This window comes from Rhamphochromis longiceps, linkage group LG7, assembly GCF_057381845.1.
Source record: "Rhamphochromis longiceps isolate RC_006_pf linkage group LG7, R_longiceps_female_GT1.1, whole genome shotgun sequence".
Taxonomy (NCBI): Eukaryota; Metazoa; Chordata; class Actinopteri; order Cichliformes; family Cichlidae; genus Rhamphochromis; species Rhamphochromis longiceps.
Window position 1 is genome coordinate 18,589,375 of NC_140563.1, and position 15,900 is coordinate 18,605,274.

The 15,900-nt window shown below is 41.8% G+C and overlaps 1 protein-coding gene across 3 annotated transcripts in view; it reads right to left on the reverse strand.

Moving 5' to 3' along the window:
• The window catches only part of plxnb2b (plexin b2b), a 150,758-nt gene that overhangs the window by 9,625 nt on the left and 125,233 nt on the right, over positions 1–15,900 (reverse strand). For all 3 annotated transcript variants that reach the window (XM_085412693.1, XM_085412692.1, XM_085412694.1), the window contains 9 exons: positions 12,821–13,006; positions 9,993–10,129; positions 9,532–9,632; positions 8,966–9,195; positions 6,890–7,071; positions 3,950–4,016; positions 3,347–3,493; positions 2,033–2,189; positions 1,101–1,201 (listed from right to left, as the gene is read on the reverse strand). In XM_085412693.1, coding sequence (XP_085268819.1) covers positions 1,101–1,201; positions 2,033–2,189; positions 3,347–3,493; positions 3,950–4,016; positions 6,890–7,071; positions 8,966–9,195; positions 9,532–9,632; positions 9,993–10,129; positions 12,821–13,006 — 1,308 coding nt within the window. The remainder of the gene's footprint in view (positions 1–1,100; positions 1,202–2,032; positions 2,190–3,346; positions 3,494–3,949; positions 4,017–6,889; positions 7,072–8,965; positions 9,196–9,531; positions 9,633–9,992; positions 10,130–12,820; positions 13,007–15,900) is intronic.

Consider the following 15,900-nt stretch of genomic DNA (forward strand, 5'->3'; position numbering starts at 1 on the left):
GCACCTTTAAAAGAGGCGGATTTAAGTGGCTGAAAAGCAGAACAGGTAGGGGATATTCACGAGTGACCTTTATTTTCTGTGGATCAATACAGTGCCAAGAAGATTTAGTGGCATTCTGTCACCACTGAGAGCCAACAAGACCAAACAAAGAGAAAGCTATGGGACTCGCAGGTAAGAAATTAAATTTTGTAGGTGATAAAAACAAAAAGTGAAGAATTTTATTACAGTGCTATTGTATAGCATATTCTTTGGGCCAACATTATCGTAAATGATCTATCTTGAACACCTATACACTCCATGAAAGTTAATGATGAAATCTTTAAGCAGCACTTTAAGGATAAAAGCTTTTTTTCTCTTAGCTTTTACACAGCTTAGTAGTTACTGGCATAGAAAGGAGAGTGAAAACTCTGTGATGGTTGTTGGACTTGAACTAAAGAGTCATATAAAAAGATAAAAGGAAGCTTCCAATGTTATCCTTGAGAACATATTGCACATTTACTTTCTCTTGCTATGGTATTTCATACATATTTTATAAAAAAGAAATCTTAATCTTGTTTCCTCAGGTAGGGTCACATGTGAGCTGTTGCATGACTGCAATTTTATATGGTTTGACAAAACAACACATTACAATGTGGCTTTGTAAGCAGAAAGCTGTGTCCTTGCCATACATCTTGCTAATTTTTTTTTATTGCAGAAAATACTTGGAAGAAAAAACTAAAATGGCTTAATGTAGGATTGCATAGAAAGACATAACCAAGAGAAGAGACTTCTAGTATGCAAAGATACAAGTATCAGCAATTTATTTTTACCTAAAGGTAAGTTTAAATGCTTATATATAAATAAGTATTTATAGGTATACTTATTTATACTGAGAGATTAGGTATAAATTGGTGGTAAAAAAGTAAGGTAAATAAACATTTTGTTATTGTGGAAAAAAAAGAAAAGAAATACATTTAGAAACTCTACATATAAATTACATTATACATTCGAACTGAATGCACATTAAATGGTCATTGATTTACATCAGATACTGAACCCCAGTCATTTGGTTTTGTAATTTCAATTCTTATTACTGCATAGTAAATTTTTGCAGTACTCACGTTGTAGTGTGCCAGAGTATTGATGCGTTTCCACCTGCCTTCTTTCTGGGAGGTCAAGTCCAGATCCGACAAAATCTGGCCCGTTGAGCCAGGGCGCCACTCTGTGATGAAGGCAGGATGAGACCGTTATTCAAAACGCAAGTTATCTCTGCTGTGGGAGTAAAACATTTCAAATAAAATACTTTTTTATATTATTTCAATTACTTTTATCCTGGGATGCGGCTGTCCTGTGGTTACACTGTAATAATGTGATCTTTAACGAATGCAGCTATCTGCTCAGTTATCTCTTGGGATTTAATGATGCATTTATTAAATTCGCCTGTTAGCTATATGGCTGAACTCGGGTGAAGAAGTCACATGTCAGTAGTTTCTGCATAATTGAAACATAATAGAAAAGTTTGCACCCAAACACATTCTGCATAACTGAGCCCACCACCGTCTGCATTTCATTTACAACTAAAACCAAATACAAGGCAGTTAGCCTGAAAGAAAATAGATCTCTGCTTATCTAAAATGTATAAAGGAATGAGATCTACAGCGTGCGTGGGAATAAAAAAATGACTTTGAAGTTAGAAAATGTCTGTGGAGCTTTAGCCTTTCAAGTCACTCCCCAAGGTTTCTGATTACAGTAGCGAGCATAGCTTTGTTTAGGGATGAACAATTTCTTCATGTTGCTGACAATGAATAAATTCTAAGCTAAGTTGGTTTCTTTTACTCCACAAACTGAAATAAAAAGCTGTTTTATTAAAATAATAAAATATACTGAATACATGTGAAATGAAATAATTATTCACCCTCTCAGATAACTCACTTCTCATTTAATTATGAATTAATTTCACTTAAGACTGAAATAACAGTTACATTATTTATCATTACTAGACGTTCCTGCTTTAGTTCATCTGCTTTTTTTTAGGTGGCCGTCATTTACTCACCCAGGGTGACGCTGTCGACTTTGGGCCGCTGGGAGTATGGCAGGTTCCTGTACACCTGCTCGATGATCTTCTCTTTCACCTGCGAGATGGTGTCACAGTTCAGCACCTTGACGGGCGTAACATCCGGCCCCTCGCCTTGAACCAGCACTTGCAAGGTCTGACAAACAGAATCGCACATTAATACCTCACGCTGATAACGCGCACCTACGTTAATAAAATACAAACATGCAGAAATATTCAAACATGGTCAGAGCACCCAGGCACCCACCCACGCCAAGTTCTATTTGGATGTTGTTGTCACAGCAACAGGGCTTTATAAGCACACAAGCACACACACACAGACACACATTGGTGACACCTGACAGGACTTTTGGCCAGCTAATGACCAAAGCTCAGCAGGAGCCAACTGACCCGCCTCGCCTCTCACATCCAATTCTGTTAGAAATAACTGACCATTCAACGCTTTCAAATGTGAGCCAGGGAATACACTCACAATGGCAACCCTATCAGCCCAGCTGCATATAAAGTGCATAAGACTAGCACGCTGTAAATTTAAGCCAGTAGGAAGCAATGCATCTGCTTTTGAAATCTGTCAAGCGTTTTTTTTTTCCTCCTCCCTATGTAATTCAATCACAGAAAGCAATCCATCACAGAAGGAGACGTGTAACTCACGCTAATTTGATAATTGTCCTCGACAACGCCATTACCCATGGGTCTTTTTATTTGTGCTGACTTTAACAAAAAACAGCTGGGTTCATATTAGCTTCCATTACCGAGACACAATATCAAAACGAGACACACGGGCATTTCCTGACTCCTGAAAGCTGCCCAAATGGACGGAGAGCAGGTGCAGGCTGCGAGGTTGAGGGGAGGTTGTGGAGGTGGCTTGTACTCCATACTTGTTCCCACTTGTAGGACTTTAACCTAAGCCACACATTTCCCTGCTACGCTGGATTGTGTTGGCTGTGTCGTTTCTGAGCTGAGAACATTGACACTGAAAATGGATGTCACACAAAAGCGGGCAGTCGCCTCAGGGCTTTTTTTTTTTTTTTGTGTGGTGGTGGTGGTGGTGGTGGTGGTGGGGGGGGGGTGGTTACCACGGCAACTGCACAGTGTGTATGTATTGCTCACCAGGCACAAAACACCATGCAATCTTGAAGCAGAGTGTGCAGTTTTTATGACGCTGAGTTTCTGAATTTCTATGACTGACTGTGAGGGGTGCTCTGTGTGTGTTTGTGCATGTGCATGTGTGTGTGTGTGTCTCTGTGTGTGTGTGTGAGAGAGAGTGAGTGAGTGTGTGCGCGTCAATCTCACCAAGACAGAGTACTCAACGTCGTCACCCAACAGGCCTGTGTCATTGAGGGTGTATTTGGCTTTCTTCACTCTGACATCCACGGGGCCTTTCTCAATCTGGTGCTTGATGGCTTTGAACAGTTTGTACAAGGGCTCGCCTGCAGAGTCCTGTTACACACACACACACACACACACACACACACACACACACACACACACACACACACACACACACACACAGGCACACAAAACCATTTAGCTTGACACAGCTGTTGTAAAGCAGCTAATTGTTGTGATTAGCAGCTTAAAAGTCAAATAAATTGGCACTTTCAACACGAGCACTAATGAAAGAAATGCAGAAATCCATAAAGCCCACAGTTTAATATTGAAGCATGCGATCATACTTTTTTTTAAAATAACTGATAAAGTATATTCACTCCTTAAAAAAATGTATTGAACAACATCTATATTTTTCAGACCACCAGTCTATACCATAAAGTTCACTGTAACACGGAACAGCTACTAAAATCAAAACATATCAGAGCTGCAACCAGAAAATATTCAAATCAAATCAATCTCCTGTCAGTCACTGCATCATTTCCAGTGACCCAAAACTTGCATTACCTTCAAAAACTGGTAAAGGCAGATTGACATCCAGTTACACAGCATCCGCTCCACCACTGTCTCTGACCTGAAAAACATATTTGTTGAGTTATTTTTACTCTTATTATGAAAATAAAATGTATTTATTTAGTGTAAAATACTGCATATCAAGAGACACGGCATGAAACAGACACCAGTATAAATAAAGGTATTGGGCCACACCTTTTAATCTTTGAATTCAGGTGTTTTTCCAGTTCCAATAAAATCAAGCCATGCAGTCATGTGTGTGAAAGAAAGAGTTCACTAAAATCAAGCATGGCACTGTAAGAGCATGCCACCTTTTCAATAAGTCACTTTGTGAAATTTCTTCCCTCTTTGACATTGCATGCAGTAATAAATGACAATATTGTAAAGTGGAAGCATTTAGGAACCACAGCAACTTAGCCACAATGTGGCAGACCGGAGCAGGGCTGCTGACTGCTAAGGTGCACGCTGACTCAATAACTGCAGACTTCCAAAATTCCTCTGGCATTAACATCAGCAAACCCTGTGCACAGCGAGCTTCCTGGCAGGATTTCCATGGTTGAGCGCCTCCTGTAGGTGTATCATGTATGCAGCCCAGTACTTTTGTCTATATAGTGTTTGTTGATAAGGGGAAAGTCTACACTACAGAGCCTCTGAAGTTGCATAAGGTGAGCTTATATATAGTGGTGTGGAAAAAGTGTTTGCCCCTTTCCTGATTTCCTATTTTTTTGTATGTTTGTCACACTAAAATGGTTCACATCACCAACCAAATTTAAATATTAGACAAACACGAGCAAACACAAAATGCAGTTTCTAAATGAAGAGGTTTATTATTAAGGGGAAAAAATTCCTGGGGCTGTTTTGCTGCCTCGGGACTTGGAGGACTTGCTGTGGTAAATGGAACCCAGAATTCTGCTATCCAGCAAAACATCCTGAAGGAGAATGTCCAGCCATCTGTTGGTGCCCTCAAGCCGAAGACAACTTGGGTTCTGCAGCAGGACAATGATCCAAAACACACCAGCAAGCCCACATGTGCATGGCTTAAGAAAAACAAAATGAAGACTTTGGAGTGGCCTAGTCAACGTCCTGACCTGAATCTGATTGAGATGCTGTGGCATGACCTTAAAAAGGTCATGCCACAGCAAGGTTGGCCCAACCTTGCTGTTAAGGTTGGCCCAACCAGTTATTAGGTTTAGGGGGCAATCACTTTTTCACGCAGGGCCATGTAGAGGTTTGGACCCCCCCCCCAAATTATAAACACCTTAATTTAGAAACTGCATTTTGTGTTTATTTGTGTTACGTTTTTGTAGTATTTAATTTTGTTCAATGATGTGAAACATTTAAGTGCGACAAACGTATAAAAACTAGGAAATCAGGAAGGGGGCCAAGACTACTTCTTAGCGCAATATGAAAAGACCTTCTGACATTTATCATTTATTTACAGAATAAATAAAGGCTTTGATAAAAAGCATAGTATAAATAACTTGCATAACCATTATTATATTTTTTTAAATCATCTTGTGGGACTTTATGGGCCTCGAATTATATACAGCTTATCAGTGTCAAGATATTTTTATTCAGAACTCATGTCATTGGTCATTTGACAGATATCCCATCAAAATGTCAACTATCCACTGGTGATGCTCGCTGATGCACATAGCATGCCTAATTAGATATCTTGTATATAAGGAGGTCTGTTTTGGCACAATGGGCTAATCAGCATAATGAGCTTCTCCATTGGGGGATAATTAAGATGTGTACTTGCATAACAGTCAGTCACAGCGTGCCTAGGCACAGGGAATAGTTCAGATCACAAAACTGCCCCTCAGAAACGATAAGCAACTGTGCCGTCAGACAAGTGTGTCCTGCTGAGGGAGGGGAAGCAGCAGTCAATGGATCACTTGACCTTGACATGATCATTAAAAAGATCAAAGAACACCAAAATCTGGAAGCTTCGTTTCTTAAGGCTATTTACTTCAATCAGATTAATAAGCTGAATGTTTATGGACTCAAATTTCACAAAGAAATTCTGAAATTTTGCCCAGGAAGAATATAGCGAACGATTACTATTAAAACAATCAAATCAGTGACAGAAAATAACTCACCAGTATGTGGTCAGTTTTTAAAAATACTAATTATTGTTAGCAAAACAATAATTACTTATAATTTCACACCAACCCAAATTTTACAACCAGTCTCCACTTAGCTGGAAAGTCTAACTAATAAAATAGAATCTGGGTTAGGGTTACGCTGGCTCAAGCACTAAAGCTGATCTTTTTAGTTACAATCAGCAGGGATAAGAAGGTGAAGATGACAAAGACGAGATGAAAGAGAAGAAAGAAAATTGTCCAGCACATTTTACTTGGATTCCAATGAGGAAAAACAAAAAAAAGAGGAAAAAACAGAAGGATGAGCAGATGGAAGAAGACTGGAATAGATGGAGCAGCAGTCTGGCTCTTGATAATGGACTACAGTAAGTCTTTACAAAATTCAACAGAAAACATGGCAACAGAATGAAACAGTCCGCTGCATTCTGAACTGAATCCCAGTCCGCATCAACTGGTTCATATCAGTGCCAGAGTTGAGCGACTCTGCTTCAAAACTGCAGAAAGAGGACATTTTACAATCTCAGAGCAATTACTGCTAAACAAATCTAAGAGTCCACCCAGAAGAGTGGCACCGAGAGGCTAGACTGAGGCAGCAGCACACAGAGCTAAGTAGGTTAGCATGCAAAAAGCAGGTGTTTACTGTTACAGTTTTGACCTAGAAAGATCTAGAAAGAGGATATGAATGTTTGCACCAGATTTCAAGGCACTGAATGGGAAGCAAGCACCAAAACATTTTGGATTCATGCTATGTAAAAATGTTGTGCTAATTAAGCCTGAAAGCAATACAGGAGAACCATTAATAAGCAACAGAGAGTTGGACCACACTCACCTGCGCAGCATTAGTTTGGGGTTCTTGCTGTTGACATATTCCTCCATCAGCTCCAACAACAGTGTTCTCATAATGTCGGTGTAATATTCCAGCTTCCCATGCAGAGCTACTGTTAACAGGGAGGCAAAGTAAACCTTGGCCCTGGCGTTAAAGTCATGACTGCGCTCCAGGGTACGGATAAACTGCAAAAACACAAAAATCACACACATACACACACAGAAACAGGAGGCAAATGATGAGGTGAATTAATCATCGTGATGAAGCACACACAGAAGCAAATCCAACATAATATGCTTTTAAATTATCAAAAGACCAATGCTAGTGAAAATTATAATTATCAAGGTAAATTTAGTTCTGCCCTGTAAAATACTGTGGCTTAGAAATGATACCAATTAGTGGAAGAAGAATCACCCCACAAGTGCAGTTAGCACCTCAGAGGCTGTTTCTGTGCCAGCAATATTGGATTAACAGGAATCTTCACACGTCTCCCTCTGCTATGTCCTCTGCCTCTCGCTTGTATTACTGTAGATATGCCGCAAAACTGTAACACACTACAGTGCTCAATTCAAAGGAAGGGGGCGGCTTAAAGTTACAATAGATCCTTAATCTGTGAGGTATTCAGCCCATTTTAAAAACACCATCAATATAGTATCATACAAACATTTAGCTAAGTAGCTCAAGGTAATGGCTGGAGCTGACCTTCTCTTTTTCTTTTTTTCTTTTTCAAAAAAACAAAAACAAAAAACCCTACACACATATTATCAGAAATGCTAGTGAAAAAGAAAACCTCCCCTGCATTTATCCTGCTGCCTTTCAAGACTATTTTCTCCCGTCCTATTACCACAGCCACCTTGTGACTCCTTGTGCCACAAACCTCCACTGTCGTCTAAATACATATAAAAGAGCTGTTTTGGTGCATTCAGTGATTTACCTCTTTCATTACACAAGGCCACTTTAGTTCATTCAGAAACAACTCCACAACTACATTTGTGATTTTCTCAGTAAATCAGCTTATGCCTAGAGAGTTTATGCAGTGGTGCAAATCTGGCAAGCTCAGAGGAAATTGTTGCAATGCTGCCACTTTTGCAAGTCAACTCCATTTATGGTATACAGTATGCTACATCTCATGAATTAATAGGCCAATCTTTATATCTGTCTGTCTGTTCTTCACCCTTCTCGACATCTGTTCACCCACTGTGCTTGAAACTTGATGCATAAGGACTCTGGTATTGATGGTGCTCTGATGGGTTTGGATTCACTTGGATGAGCAGTTGAAATAATGCAGTTTAGAAATAAGCCTCCAGTGACTGACATTTATATAACATATGAAGTAACATTAGTGATTACGTGTCTAAATTTAGACTGACTGATGTTTCATAAGAGTCTAAATCTGTGCTAGCTGCAAGCTGAGAGTCTTTACTGTGAGCTAAATGTTAAAGTCATAATGCCAAAATGATCCAAGCTGCATGATATTTAGCAGGTATAATAGTCTCACATTACTATCATCTCATGTAATGTTAATTAGCATTTGCCATTTAGCACTAAAAACAAACTACAGCTGAGGTTGATAGGAATGTCAATATTTTTTAAGTACTTCTTATTGTGTTAGCCCAAATTAGTTGAAATATTCTTTCTGAGCTGACTGTAGTTCAAGAGGAAAAGTCACTGGAACACCCAAGTTTTTCCAAATTATCCTGTGGGGTACAGTAATGTCTGTGCAGTCTCTCAAGCAACCGGCATCATTTCACTCAGACAAGCAAATCCCAGACTGCTGGTGGTATTATTAGAGAAGTTAGAGGGATCACCAAAGCCATCCATCATCCTAGAATCATAAATGTCTTTGTAAAACTTGATAGTGATCTATTTGAAGTGTACCAACTGACTCTGACATCCTCAGAGTCCTGGTCCCAGTGAAGCTAAAAAGAAAGCTTTGAAAATCTAGATGTATCCAGCATTGTTCAGTGTTTGGAGGTTTGATTTTGCACAGTTCTAAAGGACTGCAAACTCTCTGTAAGCAGGCATTATCGGTCCGAGCTCACAGCTGACAATTTGATGATGCGTGTGCAGTATAATTACATTAATGAGGAATGTCTTGGAGTTCAGGAGGTTGGAGAAGTGGTTGAGAGACTGAATCACGGTGGCCTTGCGAGCCTCTGGTATATCTAGCTTCCCTGTGATCATCACATCATTGGCACCGTCCTTAGAGGGCAGGAAGAAGACTCGGTCTGTGTACGTCTTGTAGTCCAGGAAAGGGATTCGTCCCTCATTCAGGTCATTGGTGTGGTCCTCCATCTCAATCATTAGGTCTGCGAGAAAGAAACAAAAAACACCACATGGTTTCTTTTTAATAAGCAACTCTTGTCACTTTCACACTGCTCGTCTGTCTCAATTACGATGCTGCAAGAGGCAGAAAATGGAGAGCATTGCCAGGAAAATGATTTCAACAGTGAAATATTGTTTTCTATTAATGTTACTGCAAAACTGCTTCTAATAATGATGATAAGATGACATTGAGTGGGAGAATTTATGCATTTAATCAGAGCTATGAACCAATTCATTACTTTACAGCTTCTTAGAAACACGGATCCTTAGAGGGACATTAGCAATATTGTGACGCTTCTGCACAGCTGCACAGCTTATACCTGTGAATTCCTTCTTGCAGCGGTCTCGTACACTCTCCTCCAGGTTCTCAAGCTGGTGTTTCACCTTCTCATACTCCCTCTCTGCCTGCTGACTCTTCCTCCTGAAAAGATTAAACACACACACAAAGAAAACGCATCATGAAAATAAGGTCAAACAGATGAATGTTAACTTGTTGCAAAGAGGTTCTTTTCTTTTGGCCATTAACTTAGCTGCAAGGTATCTACTAGTTCTTATTACGCAGTCGCTGTTGGTGCGCTCCTAATAATTTCTTATGAATATGAACATATTTCTTGGAACAGACACAAACAAACAAAGTCGTTTTTTTAAAAAAACAAACAAACTAGCAAACACAATGCAGAAAAAGCTGGGACTGACTGGAGAAGTATCTATACTCTTAAAAAAAACACAATCAATTGTGTGCTCCTGCTGCATAAAGTTAACCTAAAATAGCTCAATTCACCTGTAGCAGTAGACAGAGATAGTGATGATGAGCAGCATGGGCACAATGACAGCAGGGATGATGATGTAGAGCGGGAAATCATTCTTCGTCTCGTATTGCACCGAGTCGACCACCCACTCCCCTTTCCCAAACTTGATCTGTAGAAAGAAAAAATCTTATTATTTGCACAAGCTCTCCACATTTTAGCCAAAGTCAAAAGCAAAGACCGGACGATACCGGGGAGGAAGTAGAAAGATTAAATCTAAATGTGAATAGTTTAGATTCCAACCGTCAACTCGGCTAAAGCAGCTCTAGGACCTTAAAAGTATTTTTAAAGTATGTATGTTCAGGTTGGTAGGGTTGCATAAAGAGGATAATTACATAAACGTACCAAGTCTGACACTTTATCAACAGCAGCAGATACCAATATAGAAAAAGCTGGATTACAGTGGGGCAAAAAAGTATTTAGTCAGCCACCGATTGTGCAAGTTCCCCCACTTAAAATGATGACAGAGGTCAGTAATTTGCACCAGAGGTACACTTCAACTGTGAGAGACAGAATGTGAAAAAAAAATCCATGAATCCACATGGTAGGATTTGTAAAGAATTTATTCGTAAATCAGGGTGGAAAATAAGTATTTGGTCAATAACAAAAATACAACTCAATACTTTGTAACATAACCTTTGTTGGCAATAACAGAGGTAAAACGTTTACTATAGGTCTTTACCAGGTTTGCACACACAGTAGCTGGTATTTTGGCCCATTCCTCCATGCAGATCTTCTCGAGAGCAGTGATGTTTTGGGGCTGTCGCCGAGCAACACGGACTTTCAACTCCCGCCACAGATTTTCTATGGGGTTGAGGTCTGGAGACTGGCTAGGCCACTCCAGGACTTTCAAATGCTTCTTACGGAGCCATTCCGTTGTTGCCTGGGCGGTGTGTTTTGGATCATTGTCATGTTGGAAGACCCAGCCTCGTTTCATCTTCAAAGTTCTCACTGATGGAAGGAGGTTTTGGCTCAAAATCTCACGATACATGGCCCCATTCATTCTGTCCTTAACACGGATCACTTGTCCTGTCCCCTTGGCAGAAAAACAGCCCCATAGCATGATGTTTCCACCCCCATGCTTCACAGTAGGTATGGTGTTCTTGGGATGCAACTCAGTATTCTTCTTCCTCCAAACACGACGAGTTGAGTTTATACCAAAAAGTTCTACTTTGGTTTCATCTGACCACATGACATTCTCCCAACCCTCTGCTGTATCATCCATGTGCTCTCTGGCAAACTTCAGACGGGCCTGGACATGCACTGGCTTCAGCAGCGGAACACGTCTGGCACTGCGGGATTTGATTCCCTGCCGTTGTAGTGTGTTACTGATGGTGACCTTTGTTACTTTGGTCCCAGCTCTCTGCAGGTCATTCACCAGGTCCCCCCGTGTGGTTCTGGGATCTTTGCTCACCGTTCTCATGATCATTTTGACCCCACGGGATGAGATCTTGCGTGGAGCCCCAGATCGAGGGAGATTATCAGTGGTCTTGTATGTCTTCCATTTTCTGATGATTGCTCCCACAGTTGATTTTTTCACACCAAGCTGCTTGCCTATTGTAGATTCACTCTTCCCAGTCTGGTGCAGGTCTACAATACTTTTCCTGGTGTCCTTCGAAAGCTCTTTGGTCTTGGCCATGGCGGAGTTTGGAGTCTGACTGTTTGAGGCTGTGGACAGGTGTCTTTTATACAGATGATGAGTTCAAACAGGTGCCATTCATACAGGTAACGAGTGGGGGACAGAAAAGCTTCTTACAGAAGACGTTACAGGTCTGTGAGAGCCAGAGATTTTCCTTGTTTGAGGTGACCAAATACTTATTTTCCACCCTAATTTACGAATAAATTCTTTACAAATCCTACCATGTGAATTCATGGATTTTTTTTTCACATTCTGTCTCTCACAGTTGAAGTGTACCTCTGGTGCAAATTACTGACCTCTGTCATCATTTTAAGTGGGGGAACTTGCACAATCGGTGGCTGACTAAATACTTTTTTGCCCCACTGTATAGTCTAGCGGTGTCACTTCTTTAAGCAGTCGCTGACATATAACAATAAGAATTACCCAGGGAGAGGTATGGTATTCATCATAGTTGTGGCTTACCTATAATTACAGGCAATTATAGAGCCTGTAGCTACATGAAAATTGTTCAACCAGTGGAAAAAAAATTGGATCTCAAATTGTATAGACGATTTGCCGGGAGAAGAACAGTAAAGGTTCATGATGCATGCATGCTCTCATCTTCAAGTCTGTGTATGGATCTGCAATGGTCCATTTACTCAAGTACTTTGCTGAAGTACACAGTTGAGGTACATGTACAAGGGATAAAGACCATGGGCACGAAAGATTTCTTTGCTCAGTTTTAATGCTGTATTTTACTCCACTATCCATTACCGTAATCTAATAGCCTGAGTAGTACCCAGTGTCCTCTGCCTTCATTCGTATCATTTCCTTATTTATTACAAACCAGACAATATAATTTTTTTAAAAAGAAAGAAAAGAGCCTACTAATTTGTCTATGATTCAAATAAATGGCTAAAAAGAAGCTTGCTTGTGTGTAACGCATGACAAAGCAGTATAATTATAATAAACGATTACATAGAATCCAAAAGGAGCCTTTATCCATTACAGACCATTATTTTGAGTACTTAAAGTTCATTCTTGAGATATCTTTAAAACTTTAACATACTAAGATTTTGAGGCGAGTACTTTTATTTATGAAGCAGTGATCTTACAGTGTTGCATTAAAACGTTCACTGAAATAAGTGATCATCAGCCAGGACTCATCTGTTAGTGTGCTCTGACCATTAGCTCCAGATTCTCCGACCCCGTCTCTCTGTGCTGATGTTTGGAGCGAGTAGGAGCACGAGGCGTGGTGGAAGGTGGTTCCAAGAACAGCTTATCATCCTGAAGGGTGTTGACCACACACTGAACGTCGCCTACGAAGGCTTGTGCTTCTTTAGTTGTCATCGCTTTGGAGAATCCCCGACCCTGCAGGGGGAAGAGTGAATGCGAGGCTCTAAGGGCAGTGACTGAAGTACATGGGAGAGAAATTAATTAGACAGATCCTACGATGAGCACTGAAAACATTATCGGCAGCATTTTATGAGTAATGGGTAGGAAGTGTGCTGTACGACAGCTCCTTACTGCTCCAATATGAGCTAAAAGTAATTAAAAAGATAAAGATTGGAGTTATTGTAAGCACCTCACTCTCAGTAATTTCTTGAGATTTTGCAGCACACTTGTGGATCTACAGACATTTAATTATTCTAATATCGGCTGGAAGAAAGTGAAACCAGCTTAAATTAATCAGCGCCTGAGTAACTGAAAAGGTTTTACATGTTTTGCATATGACTTTCCCCACAAGTGAGTTTATCAACAGAAACTTTGAGGTGGTATACTCTGGGAGCTCAAAACAGCCATAAAAATAAGCTATAAGAAAAATCGATTCATTTTCTGGCTCAGGCTTCTCAGTCGTTTTTGTTTGTTGCATATCTTTGCCTTTTGTGACAATGCTCTATTGCACTTGTCAAACAAAACAAGCAATGTGAAAGTGTCACCTTGGACTTTTTAAAAAGAAGAAGTGGCACCCTTGAGAGGTAAAAATAATGCTACAAAACACGTGAGAAAATAAATCCATGATGATGAAAAGATTAAAAGTGAAAGAAACCGGGTTTTTATTTACTAGCTCATCTACATACTGTCTGATATCGAGAGCACAAAGTGTCAGATTAGCTATCGTAAAGATGAACATTCGTTATACTGTGGCTAAAACAATAATGTGTAGTCGTGGGTAGACTTGGAGGGCTTTTCAACCATTTGGCTTAACACCACTTAAAACTTAAGGTTATGTATATAACCCCGGTTCTCTGAGTAGCATGAGTGAGTGTCTCACTATGGGAACGCCTCCTGCGTGACCTCATCAGAAGCTCAAATACCATTACGCCAGCCCTTACAGGCTGGCTAGGTGACGCCCATGTCAGGAGGGGCCAGTGCCTCCCTATATAATAGGCTGACATAGCGTCAGATGTCATTCAAAACAAGCCCACCTCTTCCTCGCTTCCATAGCAAGGAGGGCGGTCTGGTGAGACACTCACTCATGCTACTCAGAGAACCGGGGTTATATACATAACCTTAAGTTCTCTTTCATAGCATTCGTTTCGTGTCTCACTATGGGAGAAATACTGACTCCCGGATTGCCAGACATGCCTGTTAAGAAGACAACTGTCCCCAACAGCACTTCACAGGGGAGAGGCCCCCACCCGGGAAGAATCTGCACTGAGGACTGAATGTGCTAGGTTAGGTGCTGTCACATCTAACCTGTAAAACCTAGCAAATGTATGAGGCGAGGTCCAGCATGCAGCTGCACACACCTCCTGAATAGAAACTCCCCCAAAGAGAGCCCATGAGGTTGCCAGACCTCTAGTGGAATGCGCACGTAAGCCAGCAGGGGGCTGAAGGCCCCCGCTAGTATAGGCCAAGGCAATTGCTCCCACTATCCAATGGGAGAGGCGCTGTTTAGACACAGGCTTTCCCATATGCGGTTTAGCCCAGGACACGAACAGCTGGTCACTTTGTCTGACACTCTGGGTTCGGTCCATGTAAATGCGCAGGGCACGGACTGGACACAAGGTATGCAGCCGCTGTTGCTCCTCTGAGGAGAAAGGCGGTGGGCAAAAGGCCGGCAGTTCTATAGGGGAACATGCGCCGACAACCTTCGGGACAAAGGCAGGGTTGAGCCGCATACAGACCCTCGTATTATCCGAGGAGAACTGAATGCATGACTGATGCACCGAGAGAGCGTGGATCTCTCCCACACGTTTAGCAGAAGCTAAAGCAATTAAAAGAGCCGTCTTCAAGGACAGAAATTTTAACCCAACCTGTTCCAGGGGTTCAAATGGGCAACAGGAGAGCGCAGCCAATACTGTGGGAAGGTCCCACGATGGAGCCAACGGCCTAGACGAAGGCAATTTACGGCGTGCACCCTTCATGAAACGGCATATTAAGGGATGCTGGCCAACAGTCTTTCCCTCAAAACCAATATGGCAGGCTGAAATTGCTGCCAAATACACCTTGATGGTGGAGAAGGCTTTACCCTTATCAATCAGGGCCTGAAGAAATGACAGAATCACAGCCACCGAGCACTGAAAAGAGATGGCCTGTGATTCTAAGCACCAGCTTTCAAACACACGCCACTTGTGCTCATATAGCGTCCGAGTAGACGATGCTCTAGAACACTGAATAGTGTCGATAACACTATGAGGGAGCCCCACCGTGTTCAGGTTAAACCACTCACGGGCCAAGCCCATAGAGCTAGCCTCTCTGGGTGGGGGTGGAATATCTCCCCCTGTGCCTGAGACAGGAGGTCTCTGCGTAGTGGTAACGGCCAAGGGGGGCCGCACAGCTGCTGAAAAATCTCCGCCAGCCAGTGTTTCCCTGGCCAGTGCGGGGCTATCAGGACCATATAGTGACTTCTCTCCCTCACTCTGGCCAGAGTTGGAGAAATGAGGGCCACTGGGGGAAAAGCATAGAGGAGGGTTCTCGGCCACTCGTGAGCTAGAGCATCCACCCCGAGTGGAGCTCTCTGATCATGCAGCGAGTAAAACAGGGGACACTGAGCATTCTCCCTGGATGCATAAACGTCCACGGTCGCCTGACCGAATCGCAGCCAGATCTGCTTCACCACCTCCGGGTGAAGCTTCCAGTCCCCATACAGCGGGTTGCCCCTGGAGAGAAGATCTGCTCCAAAGTTCAAGATCCCCGGCACGTGAGTTGCTCTCAGTGACAGCAGGTGGACACTGCTCCAGACTATCAGTCTGTGTGCCAGCGTGTGTAACTTGGGGGACCCCAGACCCCCCTGTCTGTTGATGTAGGCCACAACGGTG